Here is a 26,227-nt window from a genome sequence, read left to right on the forward strand (position 1 = left end):
TTCACTTAATTAAGAACGAAGGCTAAAAGTTGCACGATTAACAACTGATTATTAAAATTGACCCATTTGTTATAATGACTTTCTTACATTTGATATATGGAGAAAATCCTGTTGTTTCAGTAAGTAATTGTGTCCCAAAAATTTTGGTACGCAAAAGCGCCTCTTTTTGTGTTATCTGCTGCGCATAATTTATTTTGACCACGCATGCGCACCAGTTATGTGCACCTCTGTCCATAGTGCTGTTTCGCCATTGTCTGTTCCCTCTACCAGAATCACAGTATCGGGTTTTCTGCCATTTAACTCAAACGAGCTGTTGGAAAATGAGCTGCAGAGGTTTGGCATATTCGTCAATGCTTTCAAAACTGTCAGTCTTGGATGTAAAGCTCTGAAGCTGAAACATGTTCAGTCACTCAGGAGAGAGATGTTTATGTTTTTGGACTCTGTGACGCAGAGCTTGGGGGTTTCCTTCATAATTACACACTGTAATGGCTTGTACATGGTGTATGCTAGTTCGGGGCAGTTGAAATGTTTTGAGTGTGGCGATGTCTATCGTAAGCGCTTTGTGTGTCCTCATAGACAGCACGTGGAGGCAGACACCAGAGATGCTAACATCCCGCCCCCTGATATTGTCTCCGAGGCAAGGTGCTGAGAACAGAGTCAGTCAGAGGATCAGCCTGCTCCATCGGTTTTAGATGAGGAAATAGGCTCTCAGCCTATGGCCTTGGAGCTGGGAGCAGAGCTTGCAGAAACACTTGTAGCTGGACAGGTGGCTGCATCCAGCAGTTCGGGACTGAGTATGTGTTCAGTGGTGAGGGACAGAGTGTGAAGGGTGAAGGTAGGCCTACGGAAGGGAATACTGAGAGTGTAGAGGAGATTCCCAGTAGCCAGGTAAGAGGTGAGGCTGAGGATGTGGATTACAATTCAGAGTCTGATAGTGTCTCTTGGTGAAACATACCGCTGCACAGATTTGTATTCTCTGGAGGAAAAAAATGTTTTTTTGGATGAAACTTTTTGGAAGTCAGTACAAGTAAATTATTTTAACAATACAGAGAAGTTCATCAGGTCTGTTGGTTATCTGCAGGAGCTGGTTGGTTTTGAGCTGCTTCATGAGAAAAAACGTTTTCGCCTTAACCACGTCACAGCCTTGAGAAGGCAGCAAAGGGGAAAACTGTTAGAAGGAAAAAACTTGTGAAATGAATTATGATCATGCATCACAGCGTTCTTTATTCTTTTTCTGTTCCATGCTGATCTTTGTCTGTCTCTGTCTTTTTCTCTGTTCTACTCATCTTATGCAGGGGCTCAGGGTTGGATCTCTTAACATTAATGGTGGGACGGACAGATGTAAGAGGGCTTTATTGGCTGAGGCTGTGAAGCACAAAAAGATAGATGTGTTTTTTCTGCAGGAAACTCATAGTGATCAAACTAATGAGATAGATTGGGGGCGGTGGTGGGAGGGGTCGTATACACTCAGACATGGCACCAACTCCGGGGGGGGGGGTAGCAGTGTTGCTAACTAAAAGAACTAATCCAAGGATTTTATTATCTGTGGAGTTAGTTAAGGGGTGTGTCTGATTGTTAGGGTAGAAATTGAAGGGTGCCTTTTCTGTTTGGTTAATGTCTATGCCCCAATTCAGGGAGCTGGCAGATTAGCCTTTCTCAGTGTTTTGAGGGATGAGCTGCAGAAGCATGATCAGGAGCAGCTGATTATAGGTGGGGATTAGAACTGCCCTACTGAGTTCACCATGGACAGGACAAGTTAGGAACTACACATTCTGTCATCTGGTAGCTTAGTCAGAAAGGTTACTCAGATTTGCTAGATGCATGGAGGTTGAAACACCCCACTGCTAGACAGTACACATGGGTCAGGGTGAGCAATAATAGGGTGAATGCAGCCAGGCTAGATAGGTTCTACATTTCAAAGTCAGTTACATCCAGTCTAGTTTGTAGCTCCATTACTCCAGTTGGCCTCACTGATCACCATCTCATTACTGTAGATTTGATCATTTCTCCTGGGCAAAAAGTTAGGCCATATTGGCATTTCACTTTAACAGTACTCATCAGTTTGATGCACTTTAGCTAGATGTTTCAAAATATTACTTGTGTTTCCACCCTTACATGCAAAAGACTTGTTGCATTGTGATAACAAGCGTTGTCAACATTGACGGGGAAGTATAACCAGACTTTTGACCATTTAGTTCTCTCTCCGCCATTGTCACTTAGAGCAGGCTCTGTGTGTGTGTGTGTGTGTGTGTGTGTGTGTGTGTGTGTGTGTGTGTGTGTGTGTGTGTGTGCGCGCGCGCGCGCGCGCGCGCGTGCGTGCGTCTGTGAGAGAGAGAGAACCAGAGAGCTGGCCCACCCCTCAGCTCGCACATACGACAGGCTCTGAGAGAGAGATCTCTCTTCTGGATTGGGAATAGCACAAATGCATTATAGACAAGTGTCTTAATCTTACTGCAAATTAGAAACAGAGTTAGTGAGATAAAAGGTGCAAGATGACATTTATGTAGCCTAAATAAATAGGAAATTTATTTTCTTAGTTTGTCCAATACCTATAGCAGAACCGTTAATGTTGGGGTTTATCAATACTATGGTGTTTAATAATTTAGCACCAGTGCCCATTTAATACCAGGTTTTGGTACCATCCCTAACTGTCAAAAAGACTAAGAGACTATCTGGATATACATTTTCATATGAACCAAACATACTGTGTACAGGGCAGAAGAATAATGGACAGTTTTTTTCTTTTTCAAGATGTGATTGAGCTATGTAAACTTTGTTATCTTGACATTGGTATTCTTGCCTTAGATCAAGAAAAAGTATTTGGCAGGGTGGTCCATGTCTATTTGTTTTCAGTACTTAAGGCTTTGGTTTTAGTGACCATTTTCTATCAGAGGTGGGGTTATTGTACAGTGGTACTGAGTGTTTGATGAAGGTTGGGGGAGGGGGGTGAGCTAGCCAATCCCTGTGCAGAGGGGGAATAAAGCAGGGTTGTCCCATCTCAGGGCAGCTTTACAGTCTTACTATTGAACCACTACTGTGCAGGCTGACAAGCCATCTCAGCAGGCTTTCGCTGTCAGGGACACAACACAACCTACCTTTGATAGTTTCTGTTTACGCAGATGATTTAAGTGTGTTTGTCAGGGATCAGGGGGACATGGAGGCACTAGAGGACAGTCTGGGGTTGTATCAGAAGGTGTCGTCAGCAAAAGTAAACTGGGCAAAGAGTGAGGCCTTACAGGTAGGACAGTGGCAAGAGAGGGCACCACCCTGTCTTCCTGCAGTTCCTCAGTGCTGGAGAAGAGGGATGAAGGAGTTGGGGGGGTATTTTTGGGCACAGGGTTATCAGAGGCTGAATTGGGAGGGTGTGATTGAGAAAATGTGCGCCAAGTTGTCTAAATGGAAATGGTTGTTACCCCAGCATTCATATAGGGGTCGAGTGTTGGTTGCCAATAACTTGGTTGCCTCAACGCTGTGGCACAGACTGATTATCCTACCTCCACCAAGAGGCCTGATTGAAGACATTCAGCGGGCCATAATGGACTTTTTCAGGTCAGGGCAGCACTGGATCCGAGCCCTTGCCTTGTACTTGCCAGTGAAAGAAAGAGGACAGGGTCTTGTGGACATTACCTCTCAGGTGATGGCCTTTAGGCCGAAGACTACGCAGAGACTGCTGTACCACTGTGCTGTGTAGTGGCTAGACACAACCAAGACAGCTGGTCATCTGAGCTACTGTAAGCAACTGTTTCTGCCAAGGCTGGAGGAGGCAGATCTGACAGGTCTGTCACCTTTTTACGCCTCTGTCCTGGATGCATGTAAGGTCCTGTAGGCCACCAGGGAGCCTGCTGCTACTGCTGGTCCATGGCTGTTTGAGGAGCCATTGTTTTACAACAGCTTTATTCAGGCCCTGACCCTATCCTCAGCCAGCATAAGATCTTTTATGAAGGATGTGTGAAGCTTGGACATCTGCTGACACCCGCTGGGACCCTGCAACAGTGCACCAACATCAGACCCAGGTTGTTGAATCATATTATTGAGGAGGTGTGTGCATTGCTTCCAGAGTACCTGAGGACATTTATGATGGAGAACCATGAGCTAGCTGGCCAGTGGGAGGAGGATGTGGAATATAGCTTTCCACAGTTGACTGTCTCCTCATATGGGGGGGGGGGGGGACCACCTCCTTTCTTTCATGACCCCATGGCTGGATAAGTTTGAGGACCTGGGGAAAAAGGCAACTTACATCCTGTGTGTGAAGGTGAGGCACTTTTGGTCTCTGCAGGCCATGAAAGCGTTGAGGTTGACTGAGTTTTTTGGCCCAGGCTCTTCCCCAAAAGGCTGCTGACAGTCCATGTATAAGCTACTGATTGAAAAACAGTCAGCTGACCTTGAGTAGAGGATTGTGCACGGTGCGATAGCACGAACAGACACAGAGCTCACCTGGATCCTGATCACAAGGAGGCGTGTCTGTTTCGTTCACAGTGTGAAACTCCTAACACATTTATTTGTCCAGTGTCCTAGGTTTGGTAGATGTGATTGAGTTGTTAAGAGGTTGGATTTTGGGCTTGGGGGAGGCTTTTTCTTTTCAGATGTTTGTCTACCTAGCCAGGAAGAAAGGTACGCACACACTTATAAACTTCATATCAGCTACTGTCAAATTAACCATCTAGCTGAGCCATAAGAACCGGGCCCAAGCGGTGGGTTGTGTGGACCCTGTGCAGGTTCTTAAGGGCTAAAGGGCTGCTGAAGGATCGTGGCAGGGTGGAGCATTCCTACTACAAAATAGTAGACAATCTGGAGGCTTTCAGCCTTAAATGGGCTGTAGTATTGTGCTCAGTGGGAGATGATGAAAATCTGGTCTTCTCTTTCTAATTGATATAATGAGGGGAAGTCCTGGTTGTATTGTTGACTTATGTTTTCACTTTCACTTACGTAGTTGATGTCCTTTTGTCTGTATACCTATTGTAGTGCTTAATAAAGGGCTTTGTAAAATCAACCTCTCTCTCTCTCACACTCTCTCTCTCTCTCTCTCTCTCTCTCTCTCTCGCTCATCCAATTCCTAACTTCATAACAGGATCTTGTTTCTAAGAATAAGTGTCCTTAAAGTGAGCATAAACGGGTTTTTAAAGTTTCAGTCGAAGGCCTTTAAATGGATCACTTACTTATGTGGGAATCTCATACAGCTTTTAATGACTTCAATGGCAAATGGTCTGAGTGGAATTTGCCATCAGTTGAAATAGGAGCCAATACTTATGTCACGCCACACAAAAGGCGAGCATTAGTACTAGGTCACTTTGAGCCATTGCACGTCACTTGACTCATGCTGAACAGCTTCAAGTCAGGAATGGTAACACTGTGTACCAACTTGAATTCAGTTATTCACACAGTGTGAACATGTTGAAGCCCAGTATCTATTATAGAACCTGACTTGCGTAATGGGTTCTGATCTGTGCTGTTGTCATAAATGTCAAAGGGAAACTTTTCCATTGAATCCTCATCTTGGTGCGCTGGTCCTGGGCAGTTGGCTATACATTTATAAACAAGAAAAAGTCTGTTCCTTGTTCTTCAGTCTGTAATTTCATTCTGATCTTTTTGCGGCATCTTTGTTGGCAGTGAATTAGGCAAAGACACTGTTGTACTATCCAGGGTGTTATTAGAAGATTCTGTGTACATTCTATTGTTTATATCTGTTTATATCTGTTCATATTGCAACATAATGAAGCTAATGTGGACAGTTACAAAACATAAGCTTGATTTCAGTGGCTTCTAGCTTTGGGAAAAGAATTCTGTTTATAAATCAACTTAATTATCTTAGATTTTAGGAGCATTTATTCTTAATCCTTTATCACCCCCCTGGTCCAGACTTCTCATGTTCTATTTACAGAGATCACTGTGATGTATTTTAAAAGGCCTGAGGTGGCATTTTCATCTCATGAAGTAAATAATTCCTAGAGCCTGGAGTATTAACTTCAGACTTAACACAGGGGGCTCAGGTTGTTGGTATTTCTGCAGGTTCCGCACTGGAGCACATAAAAACCACGCTCCATTTTTATTTAGGAGTGTATATAGCTGAAAAAATATAGTTGATAGTTGAGGGTTTTGGTGGCAGCAGGTGGGCAGAGTGGGTAGGAAAATTATCCTTTAACTGGAATACCTTAGTTCAAGTGTCACAAGGGTTCAGTCTAAGTGTCCTTGAGCAAGGCATTGAACCCCCTACTGGTTCAAGGGGCACTGTTGTGTACCTGACCTGACCTTCCTATTGAGGAGGGGGCGATTACTTAGGGGATCAACAGAGAATAAACTAATTATGATAATAATATATAACATATTTAATGCTAATATGTTATAATAATTAGGATGTGGCCCATGAATAACAGTTAATAATACTATTTCTATTTTTCTCCCAAGTGGCCCAAAATATGTGCATCAAAACAGACAACTGTCTGAATTGACCGAGTATGCCCAGTCAGCTGTAGACGGGGAAAGGCACATCTGTGTCACTCTGGTACAGCAGGATCCAATTTCAGGAGATGTGTGGAGATAAAAGTGTAGGGCATGCTGAAAGAAGGTGGAGGTTTGAACATAATTAGAACAGAGTTTGAATGATATTTTGAAGAACCAGTTTAAACGTGTTTTTTGTAAAACAAACTTACATTGTATTTACTGAAGGCCTACAGTTGCTTCTAGTGTTGTTGTGATCAGTATTCTTCAAAGACAAACTTACTTAGCTAAATTAAAATGACTAACGTCATTCATCCCACCTTGGTTAAATTCCCTTTATACAGCCACATGTTTGTTCAAGAATATTTAATTAAACATTCAAGGAGGTTTTCTTTAATCACTTATGAAAAGGTTAAGTAGGACAACTGTATTTCCTCCCTTGCAATTTGAAATCCTCTTCACTGTGTTGCTATGCTATGGAGATCCTTTTTGGAATAATCTGGATGAAATGTAAATATTTTGATTGTCATTTTGTTTGTCTTTTTCTAGGGACCTAGCTCCGCTCCTCATCAGCGAGCTCCCCGACTGAGGCCCAACATCCCAGTAGGATCTATGAGAAAAGAAGAAACTGCAAGAATAGCAAAAATATTTGCTGCTCATTTTAACAAGGATCTTTAATAAACACTCTTTCCTTTGTTGTTTTGCTGTAAACCGACAGGCAGTAAAGTCATCATGGTTTACCTCTCAGCAGCTACAAGTTATGAAAAGATCGTGTAAATTAAGTGTAACCTGTATTTTTTATAAATACATTTTTCCTATGTATTTACAATAATAGATGCCTTTTTTGCATATTTTTCAGAAAGAATGCCTGATCTCTGTCAGGGATATGCCGGTGTTGCACAGTGTTTGTCACTGAGTGACTTGATCAACTACATGATTAAGTGACATCTGTGTGGCAGCTTGTACAATAAGAGAATAATTCAGGGGAGTTGAACGGTGGGACAGCCTACTGAGATTTTCAGTCAGTGGGGACAGAATATGATTATCTTATTGAGAATCTGTGAAATGTGAAATAAAGCTCATTGTGCTGGAGACAGTCAAACATGTTGTGCAGTCACTTTTTAAAACACTTGAGTGCATAATGTCTTTAAGGCATGGGTTGTTTGTTTTGTAACCAACAGTTTGTTAACGTCAGCTTGTCAGTCACTCTTTTTGATGATATCGTTTTGTCCTACATAACTGTTATTACTCTCGTATCCAGTGCATGTTCTGTTGAGGATGCAGATGGTGACAAAGTGTTGATGCACCAACGGAGGTCTGCAACACAATTTTTTTTTTTTTTTAGAAAACCAATGCTGATGTGATACCATAGACCAGGGGTTTCCAAAGTGTAAGACAGTACGCCTCCCTTCAGAGAACATGAAATCACCAGGGACTCCCCCATTTTCATGAAAGGCATAATGTTTTTGTTTTGTTTTTTTAAATAAAGGTGAAATGTTTATTTTGAACACTCAGTCCTAATACAATCTCCCACATTTTAATAAAAACCTATAAAAGTGGTTAAAAATTAGTATATATTAGTAGTATAGGTGGACAGCACGATGGCCCAGTAGTTAGCACTGTTGCCTCACAGCAAGAAGGCCCTGGGTTTGAACCCCAGGCTGTCCCAGGTCCTTTCTGTGTGGAGTTTGCATGTTCTCCCCGTGTCTGCGTGGGTTTCCTCTGGGCACTTCGGTTTCCTCCCACCATCAAAAAGGGTTGACGTTAGGGTTGATACTCCTATCTGTGCCCCTGACCAAGGCAATAGGAAGAAATAACCAGTTGGTCCCCAGATGCTGCACGACGGCTGCCCACTGCTTGTAGCTACACAGCTAGGATGCGTTAAACGCAGAGTGAACTTCGTTGTATGTGTATGTACAAATGACGAAATAAAGTGTATTCTATTCCAATACATATGTTTCTGAAGTAAAATATAAATTTTTTTGAACACATCCGTCTCCTTGCAACAAAACAGAACGGATAACATGTGCGCAACCCATTGGCTCGCAATGCTGCTTTCGACACTACACGTGATACCTCGTCTATACCGCGAGCGAGCGAACTCTAGCGGACGGAGGGCGGTGTCGCAGCGCGAGGAGAGGATGAGATTTTTTTGGCGCCGCTTTTGACTTCTCTCTCTGCAAATGAGCAAGTGTCTAAATTATTCATTCATAACTCGCGTAATTTTTTATAAATTTTAATCATTTCCTCATTCATAATTTCTTTAATTAATGGCCGGCGTTACGGCTGACTTGAGGGGAAACGGAAACGTAAGGACGTCAGCGTCGATTTTGACCAATGAAAATGGGTGGGGGCGGAGCAAGTGCGTAAAACTTCGCAAGAGTTGAGCGATTTTTTTCAGAAGTACGTCACCCGCCTGGTGGTTGTCCACGGAGCAGGTCAGGTCATCTTCACTGGTTAAAAACTTGTGTTGTGTTGTATTTTTATTTTTTTAAATTGTTTTTTAATATGGACCTATGTGTCTGAATAAAGTAAGATTTGATTGATTGAAACAATCCGATGTTCGCATCGCGTCCATTTGGTGAGCGGCGTAAGGGCGTTACCCGGCCTTAAGTAAAGTTTAAAATGCGCTCTGGTTAAAATACACATTATTCAGTCTTTTCTACTACGGATAGTCTACATAGATGTTTATACCTTAATGGGAGCACTGAGTCTGTATCCAAGAAAATTTCAACTTTAAATATATATCGTAAATCGGCCGTGAGTGTGAATATGCGTGTCGGCCCTAACGATGGCATGGCGGCCTATCCAGGGTGTCCCAGCCTGCCGCTCAAAAGACTGCTGGGATAGGCTCCAGCATCCCCGCGACCCTGAGAGCAGGATAAACGGTCTGGATAATGGATGGAATATATATATCGTCATACTTTCTGCGGAGTTCAGACATTTTCTTGTATTTCCCTACTTTTCCCCCCGCGCTTTCCCTGAAATTCTTTGGCGCCCCCCAGTGGAGGCGGGCCTCACACTTGGAAAACCTCTGCAGCGTGGACTGTATGAAACAATTTTGCAGGGCTGACTAATGTTATGTGGTGACACACGTGTTTACTTCCGGATTGGCTGTGAACTTAATATGAATATTCATGTTGGCTCCGAGGTAAAAATATCTATCGCTTCTTAGGCATCCCATAGAGAAATTAAAAGTGAATAAAGTCAGTTGTTATATGAAATAATTACTTAGAATTACCATTACTTATCATGAGCCTATATTACCTCAAAATAGTGTCGTCTCGATCATCTCGCCACTCACATGTGTCACGCCCATGTATCCGCCACATAAAAACTTCCCGCTGACAGCTGCCGGACAGCACTCATGACGGAGCTGACGTGCGTCGTCCTGTCGTCGCCAGATTTTACAGGACCGCTTCATCTAAATCACTGGATCAAATAGCCTCCTTGAATTTTCTCAAACTTAACTTTACTCTTCATTTTCAAGGTATACGTTTGGTTTTTTCCCAGTGTTATGTGGATGTGGAGCATTTTTATGGCCCGCAGCAAAACCAGAGGAATTTGCGTTCAAAATGCAAATTACTCAATACCTAAAACTGGAACATGACGTCTAAGTGTTGAGGGAAATGGACTGATGTTGTTTATAAACGGATTCCAACAGGTTTCTCTTGTCATTAGAATCCCTCTCGAATCGAAGAAGTCACCATCAGAGCCTGCTTGCTTGACTTAAAATCCAGCAATTCAACTCCTGGAGGGACGGAAGATTTAAGATAGCCAGGATTTCTTCAGTCGCTGGTTTTTTGTGTTTTTTCTTCTTTCCATCATACAAAAATCAATCATGGTTGTTGTGAAGACTTCCGACTTGGCCCCCACAGCCATTGTCAAGTTCTTCGGAGCAGGAACTGCTGCCTGTGTTGCTGACCTGGTGACTTTCCCTCTGGACACAGCCAAAGTCAGACTCCAGGTGAGGATGCATCACTAGTTGTTTCCTTTTTTCTTTTTCCTTTTTTTTTACTACTATTATTCCTTTTCTTCTGGTTAATATCTACAGCATTACATAAGCATGACATTGTCACACTTAATATAGTGTCACAATCGTGCATTTGTTTCACATGAGATGTCACACCTGTGTTTGTTTTAGATCCAAGGGGAATCAAAGTCCTCTATTGAGGGCCAGAAGGTGAAGTATAAGGGTGTGTTTGGCACCATCAACACCATGGTAAAAACAGAAGGACCAAGTAGCCTGTACAATGGTTTGGTGGCGGGGCTCCACAGGCAGATGAGTTTTGCTTCAGTCCGTATTGGCCTTTATGATTCAATGAAGCAGCTCTACACCAAAGGATCAGAAAGTAAGCCCCCTAAATGTTTACTTGTACTCACTATAGTCGGTCGAGGAGTCACAAAGTGAGATTTGTTCTTCCTATTGAAGTGGGTTACTGAAATCACATTGTAAATGTATTTATTAAGTAACACAAGTTTTCGTATTCAAACCAGATGTCTGCATAAAACCAAACTATTCTGTCTTTCTTATCACAGTGCTCTGATAATTTCTGTGCGGGACTGGTTGTATGCTGATCAACAGCACTATGTGTTAACCATTATAAATGAGCTTATCATACTATGCATGCAAATGCAAGGCATTTATGTTATTTATGTTATTTTGTTCCTGCTGTTTCCAGTATTTAGCTTTACCTGAAAATCAGGGACTGACAGACACCATGTGAGTTGAAGGAAAGATAAAAGAGAAGAATTAAAACAAATCAAACAGAGGGTCTTGCTGGCATGGTCTAAAACTGGCAGAGAGTCAAAATAACTGGGTGCATGTTTTCCACAAAGCCTCCTCTGGGATGTAAGGCAGAGGGTAGATCCCTACTGAAATTGACACTTGAAGCCAGAAGCATGAGCCTCCAGCACCACCACCACCTTTCGTACACACTCGGCAGCTAAAACCTGCAAGCGTCTAGGACATGTACATCGTTGGAAAAATGGGTTTGAGCCAGTCACATATGCTGGAGAGCCCCAAAGTTGGAGGGGGTTGTTGGTCTGATTCTAGCTCATGATGTCATCTTACCTTGTAAATTGTTTTTCTACTTCTCAGAATAATACAAAAGCCTTTTAATTTACCCTCCAGTCATTGGATTTATCAGCAAAGTCCACAGTATAAGCCTGCGCTTTCACTTCAAAGATGGCATTTTATAAGAAATATATCCTTAAGAAGTTTACAATGAAAAGATGAAATTATCCATTCCACTGGCCCGGTACTTATTACTACCTGATTATTGTATTTGTAATTAGTACTTTTGTATGTATTCCTGTCAAACTTTTTAGTGCTCTGTATTAGCTTGTGGCACCAGAGAATATGTTCCTCATATAGTTTGTGTAAATGTCATTTTTGTTACAGGCGCTGGAATTGGGAGTCAGTTGATGGCAGGCTGCACCACTGGGGCAATGGCGGTGGCCTTCGCTCAGCCCACAGATGTGGTGAAGGTGAGATTTCAAGCTCAAGTCCGACAACCTGATGGGGGCTCAGTGAAGAGATACAAGGGCACTTTCGATGCTTACAGAACCATTGCCAGGGATGAAGGCATTCAAGGGCTCTGGAAAGGTGAAGTTGTATGGAAAACAAATATCCTGAACTTAACACTTAATTTTTGATCATTTTGTTGTGTGTATCTCCTAATTTTAAGCTTAAATAAGGCAGAAAATGCATGTTTTTGTGTGTGTGTGTGTTAGGGGTGTCCCTTTAAGAAAAAAGCATATTCGATATTCGTGGCAGAATTGTACCGATATTCGAATTTGGACTCGAATTTCCACGTAAAAAACGGTCTTTAAAATGGCAAGACTAAAAATAACCTGTAATTTATTGACCAGTAATTATTTTGATCATGCGTTTTACCATTTGTATCCACAAGAGGGGACAAGCAGACACAACATATTTCGGTCGAAATAATTAGTGAAGTTTAATGCAAATTATGAAGTCAAATGTTGCCATATTTTCAAAAACAATTACCACAGAGTATGCTTCTCAAACAAGTAATATTAATGTCAATAATCCTCACGGCAATTGGGCTGCATTCAGCGCTGCCATGGCAATGTAACGTAAGCTACTGACAGAACGTGGCCTATAAGTAGCCTAGGCAAGCCCACCAAACTAAATAACTAAAATAAATAATAATAGTAATAATAAAATAAAAAATAGTGGGTTATGTGGCCTTTGTAAATGCGATTATACATAGCCTACACATAGGCCTAACTGGACTGGGAGGCTACAAATTATTCACCAGGAATATCAACTGGTTAACGTGTTCAGTGTCAAGAGCAAAGCGCTTTTTGTTAACAATATTCCCAGCTGTGGAAAAGACTCGCTCAGAACGCACTGATGTCCCGGGAACACTCAGCTACTTTCTTGCAAGCTGCGCCAGGTGGGGATATTTTGCGCTACCCAGCGTCTTCCACCATAGAAGAGGATTGCTGTCTGCTGGCATCGTTGTCTCTCTTCGGCAGGACCACATCTCTTGGTGCAGTACATTTTCTTGGTCGTCTCTCGTCTCGCCCCTTCCCTTGTATGTTTCTCCAAACAGATCGCCCATTGCCGTCAGGGCCGTTTTTCGTGCGTGAGTGTCTGAGCTTAACGAATGCTCATCTGTCCCACTTTCAAATCTCACGGCCATTTCTTCTTTAATGTTTGCGTGCACTTGGTCCTTCTGTTCCTCTGATAAATGCATTAAACTATGAAAGCGGGGATCCAGGTATGCTGCTTTATTCAATAACATGAATGTTGCTTCGTTATTTTTGTCATAACGCTTCCTCAAATCTGTGTCGATCTTTGCGGTCATTTTCCTCAAGCTGGGTGTAGCTCCGAATTCAAACAAACATTAGGAGCTCGGGTGGGTGCGGGAGATACCTTGGGTTATGACGCGCTGCTGTTGTCCAGATTATTGTTCCAAGTTGAAAGATGATGGGTTTGTTGTAGCGATGCAGGAATCCAGGTTATTGTTGAACAAAAAACTAAGCCATGACTGTAACCAAAAAGTGTGAAGAAGTGCTTTGTCCCAGCTTAGCGGTAAAAACCGTGTCAGCTCCCCGTCACCCAACCACCAGGTAACAAACACACCTATGCTTTTGTAGTGAGGAGTGCAATCACCCCAGGAAGCCACACCCACACAATACTACCACCTAGTGGTGAACTAAGATACCACATACAGAACCACCAGAATGGCTCTTACACTGGGCATTGCATTAGGAATGGGTGAGCCAAGTTGACACAGTAGTACATGCTGTAAAGGCAATACAGCTGAAGCTGTGGGATATTTGTTAGTTGACAAAGCCTCAGTCGCAATCTTGAACGGTCTAAGTATTTCACGCATCTGTTCGACCATGGACCATTCAGTTGTGGTTAGTTCGAGATTTGACCATTTTTTCTCAAATATTACAGCTGCAACAGCTGCCTGTTGTTCCGATGCCCTGCAGATCATTTCATATGTACTATTCCATCGCGTGATGCAATCGTTAATTAATTTATCAGTTTTCAAGCCCAGCAAAGGCTGTTTATCCTCCAATAGGTAGCTGTCGGTAGGTGACCTGCCGAAATGTGCGGCTGCTTTCTTTAGCCTGCTAAGTGTCGTGTCTATGGCTCTGACGTCTGGCCCTTTACGTACAGCTAGATTGATTGTATGTGCCATGCAAGGTATGTTAACGGTATCGAGGTACACTACCGTTCAAAAGTTTGGGATCACATTGAAATGTCCATATTTTTGAAGGAAAAGCACTGTACTTTTCAATGAAGATAACTTTAAACTAGTCTTAACTTTAAAGAAATACACTCTATACATTGCTAATGTGGTAAATGACTATTCTAGCTGCAAATGTCTGGTTTTTGGTGCAATATCTACATAGGTGTATAGAGGCCCATTTCAAGCAACTATCACTCCAGTGTTCTAATTGTACAATGTGTTTGCTCATTGGCTCAGAAGGCTAATTGATGATTAGAAAACCCTTGTGCAATCATGTTCACACATCTGAAAACAGTTTAGCTCGTTACAGAAGCTACAAAACTGACCTTCCTTTGAGCAGATTGAGTTTCTGGAGCATCACATTTGTGGGGTCAATTAAACGCTCAAAATGGCCAGAAAAAGAGAACTTTCATCTGAAACTCGACAGTCTATTCTTGTTCTTAGAAATGAAGGCTATTCCATGCGAGAAATTGCTAAGAAATTGAAGATTTCCTACACCGGTGTGTACTACTCCCTTCAGAGAACAGCACAAACAGGCTCTAACCAGAGTAGAAAAAGAAGTGGGAGGCCGCGTTGCACAACTGAGCAAGAAGATAAGTACATTAGAGTCTCTAGTTTGAGAAACAGACGCCTCACAGGTCCCCAACTGGCATCTTCATTAAATAGTACCCGCAAAACACCAGTGTCAACATCTACAGTGAAGAGGCGGCTGCGGGATTCTGGGCTTCAGGGCAGAGTGGCAAAGAAAAAGCCATATCTGAGACTGACCAATAAAAGAAAAAGATTAAGATGGGCAAAAGAACACAGACATTGGACAGAGGAAGACTGGAAAAAAGTGTTGTGGACGGATGAATCCAAGTTTGAGGTGTTTGGATCACAAAGAAGAACGTTTGTGAGACGCAGAAAAAATGAAAAGATGCTGGAAGAATGCCTGACGCCATCTGTTAAGCATGGTGGAGGTAATGTGATGGTCTGGGGTTGCTTTGGTGCTGGTAAGGTGGGAGATTTGTACAGGGTAAAAGGGATTCTGAATAAGGAAGGCTATCACTCCATTTTGCAACGCCATGCCATACCCAGTGGACAGCGCTTGATTGGAGCCAATTTCATCCTACAACAGGACAATGACCCTAAACACACCTCCAAATTGTGCAAGAACTATTTAGAGCAGAAGCAGGCAGCTGGTATTCTATCGGTAATGGAGTGGCCAGCGCAGTCACCAGATCTGAACCCCATTGAGCTGTTGTGGGAGCAGCTTGACCGTATGGTACGCAAGAAGTGCCCATCCAACCAATCCAACTTGTGGGAGCTGCTTCTGGAAGCGTGGGGTGCAATTTCTCCAGATTACCTCAACAAATTAACAGCTAGAATGCCAAAGGTCTGCAATGCTGTAATTGCTGCAAATGGAGGATTCTTTGACGAAAGCAAAGTTTGATGTAAAAAAAATCTTATTTCTAACCTTGTCAATGTCTTGACTCTATTTTCTATTCATTTCACAACATATGGTGGTGAATAAGTGTGACTTTTCATGGAAAACACAAAATTGTTTGGGTGATCCCAAACTTTTGAACGGTAGTGTACCTCTCCACAGCATTCACATAGTTATGTGCATTGTCTGTTGTGACTGCGATCACCGATTCACGGGGAATGTGAAAATCCCTCAGTGTGCCAGAAATGCACTCCGCCACATTTTCTGCAGTGTGGCTACTTCTCAAGTCTTTCGTTTGTAGGACAAAATCGTTCAGTTCCCATGCCTCCGACATTACGTGTGTTGTAACTGTAACATAAGAGTCTGTGGCTACAGACGTCCACCCATCTGTAGTGAGTGCAATTTCCTTATCGCTTAGTATCTGGCGTACATTTTCACAAGTAGTATCGTAGAGTTTCACAATGTTTTTAGTTATTGTGGTTCTGCTGGGATAGTGTAACGTGGCTCAATTTCACGGAGAAAATCTTTAAAGCCTCCACCTTCCACGATGCTTATTGGCCGCATGTCTTTACATATGAATTTGGTGAGTTGTGAAGTGATCGCCTCTTTTCGTGTAGAGGACAGAGCAGCCGAAGGTGAGAAAAACGTTGTCAGCCTGGGTTGTTTAGCAGAGCAGACGCACCAGCAGGGTCCTGCAGTTCTTTGTATTCGGCCGGATGATGGAACTGCATGTAGGTTGGTCGTGGAACTATGGTATGCTAGTTCACGCTCACATAGTTTGCATATTACCTTGTCCTTGTTTTCAGTCTTTCCATTTACAGTCCAAAAACCAAAGTGTTTCCAAATCGCACTCCTAAGATTCTCTGGAGTGACGATCTTTCTGGTATGCTGATCATCGGGCTCGTTGTCGGCAGCACCAAATTCCTCCATTTTCTCGTTTCTGGCTGCAGCCTAGGCCTACGTTTCCGCTCCATGGACTTATGGGTAATGGACTTACGGGTAATTAGAGCTGGAATTCTTGCCGTAGCCTACTTTCGGCATTTTTGACATTGATTAATTAATAATTTTAAAGTACAATCAATTTATTTATTTATTTATTCAATTCGAATTTCCCCATTTACGTTCGAATCTCGTGTTTTTATGCAAATTCGAAACTAAATTCGATATTCGAATATAATGTGACAGCAGTAGTGTGTGTGTGTGTTTTAAGTGCATTACGGACACGTCCATAGACTCAAGGATTCAGGATAAACAGATCAGTGTGTACATTGGCTCAAATATTCAATTTTGTCAGTCAAGTTTATTTAAAACAAAGACTAAAAAGACTATTTTATATAGCAGGATGAGGAATAGTATGAAATTAACAATGTTAATGATTTTCTTTCACTGTTCAGGCTGTCTGCCGAACATTACCCGTAACGCAATAGTGAACTGCTCAGAACTGGTGACCTACGACTTAATGAAAGAGCTCATCCTCAAATACAACCTCATGTCAGGCAAGTGGTGACGACTTCTTAGACACCACTGAATGCTTAATATTAGAGATATTGTGTTTCAGCTCATGGTAATTCATTTTAACATGTCTGGTTCTCTATGTTTAATTCAGATGTTTTGTGTTTCAACAGACAATATGCCCTGTCACTTCACTGCAGCCTTTGGGGCTGGTTTCTGTACCACTATAGTGGCGTCTCCAGTGGATGTGGTGAAGACCAGGTTCATGAACTCAGTACCCGGGCAGTATAGCAGTGCTATTAACTGTGCCATAACCATGCTGATTAAAGAGGGACCCACCGCCTTCTATAAGGGGTATGTACCATGACAGTCAAGAGCAATGAATACAAATAGTAGTATTTTATAAAAAGCATTTTGAAATGTGTACCACCCAACATTAATGGAAGGGATTAATGGACAGAATGGCTTCCTGGAAGTCTAATGCTACGTTCAGACCAAAGGCGGCGCGAATTGTTTGGGCGGCGCGAATGCATGCAAAGTCAATGGGAGGAGGCGAATGGGCGGAATAATTCGCGGAGAAATTACGGGCGGCGCGAATTGGGCGAATCGAGCGACGAACACGCCTTCGCGGGAGTTCAAAAATGTCCAACTCGGGCGAAGATTTCGCCAGGCGATAGCCAATCACCTTCAAGTAGGGTTAGAACCCGCCTTCATGTTGGGAAAGAATACACGCCCCCTACCCAGAATTCCGGTGAAATTCGCCAAGCTGGGCACGTCTCCGGTTTATGCTATGAACCCAAACCGAACGCTGACGCCGGTTTCGGCGGCGCAAGTTGATATAAAGCAGAGCCACCGCAACTGATCTCTGTCGCTCATCCATGATGATCACAAGTAAACTCAAACTGCTCGTGTGTGGTATTTGTTGTGTGCGGTCTAGCAAACTTGCTAGCAGCGTTGGTGTAACTAGACTGCTTGTTGTGACATCAACACAGCGAATTCGCGTTCTGTTCGAACACACCTGGCGGAGCTGGCGGCCAAACTCTGGCGAACAAAGCGGCACCAACTCTCTCGCCGCCTTTGGTCAGAACGTAGCATAATGAAGATTCACAAGATGAGATTGACTGCCCCCCCCCTCCGATTCTTCCCCTTAGATTCTTGCCCTCTTTCCTTCGGCTTGGTTCCTGGAATATAGTGATGTTTGTCACCTATGAGCAGATCAAGAGAGGTGTAATGCAAGCTTGGCAGTCCCAAGAGTCTCGCTAATAGACTGCCTAGCCGATCCATGTCAGTTTAGCACTTGGATGGACAAAGGTATGACTACCCAAATATGACGAGCATTTGTTCATCCTTAGCAGAGGCACTTGGTGACTATCTTGAGACAATGAAGGATGCCACTGAACTGGATCTTGACTTTCCCTCAGAGATGTAATTCCTCTGCTGACCTGTGTGTGTCACTGTGGCACTTTCCTTAAGGGCTAAATTAGTTGTTGGACCAATCAGTCAATCAAGTTGCATTTTATGTAGCACTTTTCTAGCTGCACTAGCCACTCAAAGCGCTTTACAAATAATACAAATACAAAACTTCAAATCTCAATTACTGAAGGTAAGGTGTCCAAAGAAGGATTACAATTCTAGACTAATTGACCTTCCTTTGAATATTAGTGAAAACCATTGCCATGACGTTGTGTACTTGGTCTTGTTAGAAGTGACGGTGGTTATAGCTGCCTTTTTCCCTCTTCTTTTCTTACTTGGACTGGTTTTCATTGAGAAATGATTGGAGGTGTGGTTAAGCAGGGTTTATAAGAGGACGTCACTGTGAGGTGCGCGTGTCTCTCCTGGAGTTAGTTAATGGCGGGAGGTTGCATAAACACCTCAGGATATGTCACTTTGAAAACGCGGTACAGGTTCACACCATTCCAGCTTTGACGGACTTTGAAGAAAACCTATTTTCTTTTATTTTTGAGGATCCATCCACCGTCAACCTAAACTGAACTAAAATACCAAGACAGTGTCCGCCGCTTACGGACGCTGAGACCTACACTGCCGAGGCCTTGTCGGTTAGCGAGTTACATCCAAGCATTCTGTTTGTGAGAAGAGGCACAATTGGGTTGGATTCAGCTCGGGAAAAGCCGTATGTTGCTAGGTTTAGAAGAAGGCCACAGACATACAGCTACGTGCAGAATAGCTGCATGATGCTAACTTCTCACTTAAAACAGATGGTTTCGTATGTATGTAAAACTAAGCTAGCTAGAAGGGAAGTTAATGAATGCATTTATCGTGTGTGTGTTGAGGTTAAAAATGGGAATATAGGTCTACATGTTGATAACAGGTTGGTTTGGCTTGTTAGCTGATATCTGCTTGGCTATTGGTGGCAGGTGTTTTACTGATGTGTACTGCAGTGTATCAGTTTTCGGTCTTCGAGTAACGTGGGCGCTCTGTGGTCTGTTCATATCAATTTCAGGTAATAATTCGATTTATGAGCTGCCTTTTGTTGCAGGTTATATGTTTTGTCGGCAATGCTATTTGGTAATAGTTACCTTAGAGGTAATTTTGTGAGAGTCTTTTCTCTTTTGGTTAGCCTAACTTTTTGAGAGAATTTGATAACGACGACCATGACAACGTTTAATGTAGAGGAGTTTTGTGGGAGTGATTTCAGGTGCAAGGAGTTGCGTAAGCTTAAAAAGGAAGATTTGCTTGCAGTAGCTCAATATTGTGAGGTAGACGTCACTCCAGTCAGAGATTGTGGAGATCCTGATTTCAGTGTTACACCTAAAAGATCCACGTACATGAAAGAGCAGAGTGGGGGGGGCTGTTTCAGCTTGAGTTAGCAAAGTTGACATTAGAGCAAGAGATGATTAAAGTTAACAACATTGACTTACAACATAAGTGTGAAGCTTGTTTTGATGTTTCCAGCTGTTTGAGACTCATGCCAAAATTTAATCGTGTTGATGTGGGCTCTTTCTTTGATGCTTTTGAGAAAATTGCCAAAGAACTAGGATGGCCTGAGAATAGGTGGACATTGCTTGTCCAGAGTGTGCTTGAGGGCAGAGCCCAGGAAACTTATGCTGCATTGGATGCTTCTGACAGCAGAGATTATGATACTGTGATAAAGGTGGTTTTGGCAGCCTATGAGGTGGTGCCAGAAGCCTACTGATAGAAGTTCAGGTCTTCTCTGCAGCGAAAATCAAGTGAAACTTTCCTTGAGTTGGCTAGGCAACAAGAGGTTGTGTTTGACCGGTGGTTAGCAAGCCTAACATTCACACCTTTCAAGAGTTGCAGCAACTTATGCTGGTAGAGCAGTTCAAAAGTAGTTTACCCTGGCGTATGGAGATGCATCTAAATGAGATGGGTGTTACTGAGTTAAGGAAAGCTGCTATGGCAGCAGATTCTTAACTCACAGAGAAATGCCATGGAAAGGAAAGTTTGGCAGACAGGATAGGAGGCAGACTGCAACTGACAGACCTGGTGAGAAGAGGCTGTCATGACAGAATCTACTTCCATCTCTGTTCAGTCTCCAGGGCCAGGGAAAAGATATGAGAAGCCTTATTTTTTCCAAAAAGATGTCATCTGCCATTATTGCAGAAAACCTGGCCTAAAGTACAGCTGTCCCAGTCTCAAAAGGAAAAATTGAAATGGGAAAATTGTAGGACTGATTAGCTCCCAGACTCACATCGGTTCCTGTGGAGTGGACAGTTTGAACCTGCCTTCTTGCCCAATAGTGAAGGGGTTTGAAGGTTTTGTGTCAAAAGGGGCAGTTTCTGGTGCACCTGATGGCGAAATGGTCCCTATATCAATTTTGAGGGACACAGGTGCCACACAGTCCTTAATGGTTCAGGGTGTCATAGACTTACCGCCCGCCACCTATTTAAAAGCTTCTACCCCAGTGAAGGGGGTAGGAGGTGGTTTTGTTGGTGCCCCTCTGCACAAAGTATTTCTTGCATCTAACATTGTAAATTGACCAGTAGTGGTGGGTATCGTTCCTTCCTTGCCGATTGAAGGAGTTGCCTTTGTGTTTGGCAATGATTTGGCTGGTACTCAGGTTTGTGTGACACCAGTTGTGAGACACCTTGTGAGGTCCCTGAGACTATGGCTTTGGAGAAAGAACATCCGGAGGTTTCTACGGCTAGGGATGGGTACCGTTCACATTTGAACCGATACGGTACCGGTACTTGGAATTCGGTACCGGTACGCAACGGTACCTTTTTTCGGTACTTTTTCTTTTTTGTAATTTCATTAGTAAAAAAAAAAGAAAAGTCAAAATGTCTTAATTTAACACATTTACTGCCGCAGGATCTCTGCTTGTTGGCTCGCCAACGCCGCCTGCTGGCCCGTTAGGTTATCCACAGAGACCTGGAGGGGCTGGACCCGAGTCTGGAGATCCCTCACAGCGACAGAGGCCGCTTCTACTTGCCGGGTGTGGGAGTTGGTCAGTTGGACCTGTTCGATGAGAGCTGCTCGAACCGGACTGGTCAGTACGCTCTCTGTGCCGGCTGGGGTCGTCATGGCCAGTTCGTACTGTTAGGGTTTGTGGGAGATCCCAAGCGCGCGACACCAGGCAGAGGTAGAGTTCGCCAAAAACTGGCGTACTTTATTAATAGTTCATACAAAGGTCAACACAGAAGGACAAGGAGCAACTAGGAAGCAGGAAACCCAAAATGAACCGAAATGTCCCTTTTAAGGTCCACCGAGAAAAACCCACACGGCAACGAAAAGAGCCCAGTAATCCGCTTCGCGGGTAGTCCCAACAAACAGAAAACGGTAAATCCACGGGCTGAGATAAACTCGGAGAGAATACACATGGAGGGAAGAGTAGCCGCCTCACCGAGACGGTTGCGGCACGAACTGGCAACGGGCGCTGGGAGACCAGCAAACTTAAGCCCAGCCCTGACGAGCTGATTGGCTGCCGGCGCGGGGTGGGCGAGCCGTAACAACGTTAGTGCTAACGTTAGCTTCTGTAGCTTTATCAAAGATGTAGGAACACTCTTCAGCATGTAAATAAATTCTGTGCTTCACCGAGTGTTTCCTCAGGTTCGAGGTATTGCCATGGCCAGCCTTGCATGCTTGGTGACATATATTGCATCGAGCTTTGTCTTGGTCGATTTGAGTAAAGTGTAGCCATACTTGAGACCGCTTGCGAGACGCCATCGCTAATCTGTGTGTGAAAGCATCCGGTCAATTTTCAAAATAATACCCGATCGTTGTTTTTTTTAAAAATCTTTTATTACACAATTACCGAAATTAGGTACCGTTGCACTTTATTTGAATAGGTACTCGGTAGTACCGACCGAAAAAGTACCAAATATCGGTACCCATCCCTATCTACGGCATGTGTGGTGACATGCTCAGGCTCTGGCTGCTGAAAAGGGAAATTCCAGTGAGCAGGGTGAACTGTCTGGTGGTTTGGCAGATACTTTTTTTGCTAGACTAGCTGAGGTGTCCCCCTGCTCCCAGTTTTCCCGGGAAGCCCTTATATCAGAGCAAGGAAAATAGCCTTCAGTAGCTCGATTAAAACAGACGGCTGATAATGCTGAGGACATTAAGGCTGTGGCTGAAGGTTTCTTTCTTCAAGGTGGAGTCTTGTTGAGGAAATGGCAGCCTCGTGATCATCCTGCAGATGAACCGTGGACCGATATGACTCAGATTGTGTTGCCTGAGAGTTTCAGGAAGGAAGTCGTGTGTTTAGCCCATGAAGTATCTTTAGCAGGTCATTTAGGTGTCCGTAAAACATCAAGAGAATCTCAGTAGACATTTCTGCTGGCCCAAAATGCATAAAGACATGGTTTCATACTGTCGTAGCTGTCGTGCTTGTCAGGTTGTGGGCAAGATTGGAAAGGGGCAAGTCACATATTTGGGGCACCAGGTGGGTCAAGGTTCAGTGAGACCAAGGACTTCCAAAGTGCAAGCCATTTTAGATCTGCCTGTTCCGAAAACAAAACGCCAGCTAATGCATCTTTTGGGCATGTGTGGCTTTGAGAGGTGGTTTGTTCCCAACTTCGCAGCTGTGACACCACTCACAAACCTGTTAAAGAAGGGAGTTGAGTTTAGCTGGTCAGCGAATTGTCAGACAGCGCTGGAAATGGTTAAAGCTATTCTAGCTAGTGAACCAGTGCTGGTTGCTCCAGACTTCTCTGTCCCATTCAAGCTTGCAGTGGATGCTTGTGATGTTGGAGTGGGGGCGGTGCTGCTATAGACTGATGGGTCAGGATTAGACAGGCCTGTTGCATATTTCTCTAAGAAACTGAATCGCCATCAGAGGCTATATTCCACCATTGAGAATGAGGCCCTGGCTCTTGTCCGAGCAGTCCAATACTTTTAGGTGTACGTCTCTAGCTCTGGAGCTGATCTGGTAGTCCTCACTGATCACAACCCACTGACGTTCCTGTCAAAGTTCAAAACATCCAGTCAGAGAGAGTTGCGTTGGAGTTTAATTTTACAACCATATAACCTGACAGTAGAGCATTTGCCAGGCAGAGAAAATGTTATTGCAAACACCCTGTCAAGGGGATGAATATATGGTTTGGGTATTTTTGAAAAGTTTGGGAATGCATTGTTGATAGTAATGCACTTGAATCAGTGGAGTAAAAAAAACAAAAACGGATTAGATTCTATTGTACAGTCTTGTTGTTGTTGTTTTACGAAACAAGAAAATAATTATAAAAAGGATAAAAGGAAAAAAACAAATAGGTTGAAACCATATGTTTTTTTGTTTTTTGTAAGGGGGAGGAATGTTAGAAGTGATAGGGGTTATAGCTGCCTTTTTTCCCTCTTTTCTTACTTACTTGGACTGGTTTTCATCGCGAAATGATTGAAGGTGTGGTTAAGGAGGGTTTATAAGACGACGTGACTGTGAGGTGCGCTTGCGTCTCCTGGAGTTAGTTAATGGCGGGAGGTTGCATAAACGCCTCAGGATACGCCACTTAGAAAACACGGTACAGGTTCACACTATTCCAGCTTTGAAGGACTTTGAAGAAAACCGATTTCTTTTATTTTTGAGGATCCATCCGCTATCAACCTAAACTGAACTAAAATACCAAGACGGTGTCTGCCGCTTACGGAAGCTGAGACCCATACGGCCGAGGCCTTGTTGGAGGGACCTGCTAACTGCTAGCCTGCTACCTCAGTAAGCTAGCCCACCTCCACTATTTCTCTCATCTTGGAAATCAGTCCTTGTTTCTTCCCTAGTTTCCATCTTTTCTACACACTCCAGGTTAGGACTAGTATTGCATGTTTAACCCTTAAGCCCTAGACCCGACTAGTCCGTAACAGTCTGCAACAATGTTTCGGTAGGTGGTGCATGTCACAGTAACAACCACATGAATGCCAGGACCCAAAGTTTCCCAGCAGAACATTGCCCAGGGCATCGCACTGCCTCTGCTGGATTCCCTTCTTCCCATTGTGCATTCTGGTGCCATCTCTTCCCCAGGTAAATGATGCACATGCACCCGGCCATCCACATGATGTTCAAGAAAATGTGATTTATCAGACCAGGCCACCTTGTTCAACTGGCCCACGGTCCAATTCTGATGCTCGCGTAACCAATAAATTGTTTGTTGACTGCTGCTACATGTTGCACGAGATATCTTCTGATGGAAGATGAGTTTACAATGCAAAGACTGTATTATGTAGAATAGTTGGGTTTTCTCTGTGGTTAATGTTATGATCATGTGGTGTTATGTTTAATAATGAGACTACTGAATTTTAAGCCACAGTCCCGAAGATTTTTGTTCAACTTGCTGACACCAGTGATTACACATGGTAAGTTAAGTGGCGTTTAAGCACATCAAAAGCCAAGAGCTCCATTCCGAAAGAAAGTTGTCTGTGTTGTTAAATTAGTACCTTCTCCACCGTCAAACAAAAAATAACATGGATCAACCTGGATTTTAGTTATTGATGTTGAATTATCAATTAGCAAAGGTCTTTTACAAGCTCATTCAGCTATAGCTGTTTGCTAGCAGGAAAGATCCTTTTCTTCAAAGTCACCCGCCTCTTCCTCTGTATTTGGATGCAGTGCTGAAGACATCAAACCCTATGAGCTACATCATTTTTTCTACTTAAGTCCTACCTTACAGTAACCATTATAATTTGTAAGAACAAACAATGAACTAAACATCCATAGTTTGGATATTTGTTTATTGGCCAATCTCTTAAATACATCACCAATAGAAGAAGGAAAATCGTTTGCATGGAAATCTTCAGGACTGTAACTTTTTAGTATGAATATTATGTTTGTGGTGTTGTTCGCTGGGTTTGTGTCAGCTAATATGTCAGTTCTATTTTATGATCATGACACGAACAATACTTTTTACTCTGAATAAGCAGATGTATTTGTACTGTCAAAATAATAACTTTCAGTTTTTGTTTTTATGCTCTGATGTAGTTTGTTCAACAGTGTGTTTTAAAGAAGTAGGTCAAATAAAACTCAAAATTGTTCCATAACTGAATCGCTCTAGTTGTCACTCCATACCTCAGAGATACTCTTTAATCCCCTTTACGCTTGACTGTTCAGAGGACGATGCTGAAACACCACTGCTTGCGTGGAACTCTGTTAAACACCAGTTGCAAGTTAGAGGTAAAATCAGGCCTTCAAAACCAACATTTACCATATGGATATGGTCCCGTTTAGGGATGGGAACCCGAAACTCAAATTAGAACCGACTAAAAATGCTGGGTACCGGGTACCCATTAAAAAAAAGTTGAATTTCGGTTCTGCTTATCGGTTCCTAACAGAAATAAATCTTTACTGTTGCAAACAATGGCTACCTTGGTTGACTAGCATCACAGCAGCAGTTTGAAAGATGGACCGCGGTAAATGGTCCGAAGTGTGGTTGTACTTTGCCAAAGAAAGCGACAATAAGGCTAAGTGCATTAAATATGGGAAGTTTATTAGCTGCAAGGCAGGTTGCACCTCAAATCTGACCAAACACTTAAGGCAGCACGGCATCGATTTGAAAGAATGTACAGTTTGACGTTCTGCGGTCTCCCACTGCAAGTGTGTCAGACTCAGACAGCGCCAGGGGAGACACCGTTCTCTTCGGCAATAAAAGGAAGTATGACCGAAGTGAAAACTGAGTGCCACAGAGCGGTAACGGCGCTTGTGAAAGGGCTACACCCATTCTCAAGTTGTCGAAACCCCTTCATTTAAGTAGGAAAGGTTTAAACAAACAAAAAAGTCGGAAAG

The 26,227-nt window shown here is 43.2% G+C and overlaps 2 protein-coding genes across 3 annotated transcripts in view; both read left to right on the plus strand.

Moving 5' to 3' along the window:
* c2cd3 (C2 domain containing 3 centriole elongation regulator) overlaps positions 1 to 7,819 on the plus strand; it is a 41,358-nt gene extending 33,539 nt beyond the window's left edge. Inside the window, exon 33 of the mRNA XM_056282795.1 lies at positions 6,985 to 7,819. Coding sequence (XP_056138770.1) covers positions 6,985 to 7,113 — 129 coding nt within the window. The 3' untranslated portion in view covers positions 7,114 to 7,819. The remainder of the gene's footprint in view (positions 1 to 6,984) is intronic.
* A 2,452-nt stretch (positions 7,820 to 10,271) lies between these two features.
* On the plus strand, positions 10,272 to 24,484 carry LOC130115638 (mitochondrial uncoupling protein 2-like). Of its 2 annotated transcripts, XM_056283379.1 has the most exons (6): positions 10,272 to 10,402; positions 10,580 to 10,787; positions 11,840 to 12,043; positions 16,992 to 17,093; positions 17,223 to 17,403; positions 24,337 to 24,484. In XM_056283379.1, the coding sequence occupies exons 1-6, from the start codon at positions 10,277 to 10,279 to the stop codon at positions 24,353 to 24,355; spliced, it is 840 nt and encodes a 279-aa protein (XP_056139354.1). In that variant the 5' UTR covers positions 10,272 to 10,276; the 3' UTR covers positions 24,356 to 24,484. The 2 variants fall into 2 exon arrangements, with proteins under 2 accessions (XP_056139354.1, XP_056139355.1); XM_056283380.1 differs by lacking the exon at positions 16,992 to 17,093.
* Positions 24,485 to 26,227: the final 1,743 nt, after the last annotated feature.

The sequence above is a fragment of the Lampris incognitus genome, chromosome 7 (genome assembly GCF_029633865.1).
Source record: "Lampris incognitus isolate fLamInc1 chromosome 7, fLamInc1.hap2, whole genome shotgun sequence".
NCBI classification, from domain to species: Eukaryota; Metazoa; Chordata; class Actinopteri; order Lampriformes; family Lampridae; genus Lampris; species Lampris incognitus.

What these genes read in the sequence shown, in the direction of transcription:
- LOC130115638 (XM_056283379.1), top strand. Translation starts at nt 10,277, where the DNA reads ATGGTTGTTGTGAAGACTTCCGACTTGGCCCCCACAGCCATTGTCAAG. An exon ending in CTACACCAAAGGATCAGAAA is followed by an intron (nt 10,788 to 11,839) that starts GTAAGCCCCCTA and finishes TTTTTGTTACAG; the next exon opens with GCGCTGGAATTGGGAGTCAG. An exon ending in CATTCAAGGGCTCTGGAAAG is followed by an intron (nt 12,044 to 16,991) that starts GTGAAGTTGTAT and finishes TTCACTGTTCAG; the next exon opens with GCTGTCTGCCGAACATTACC.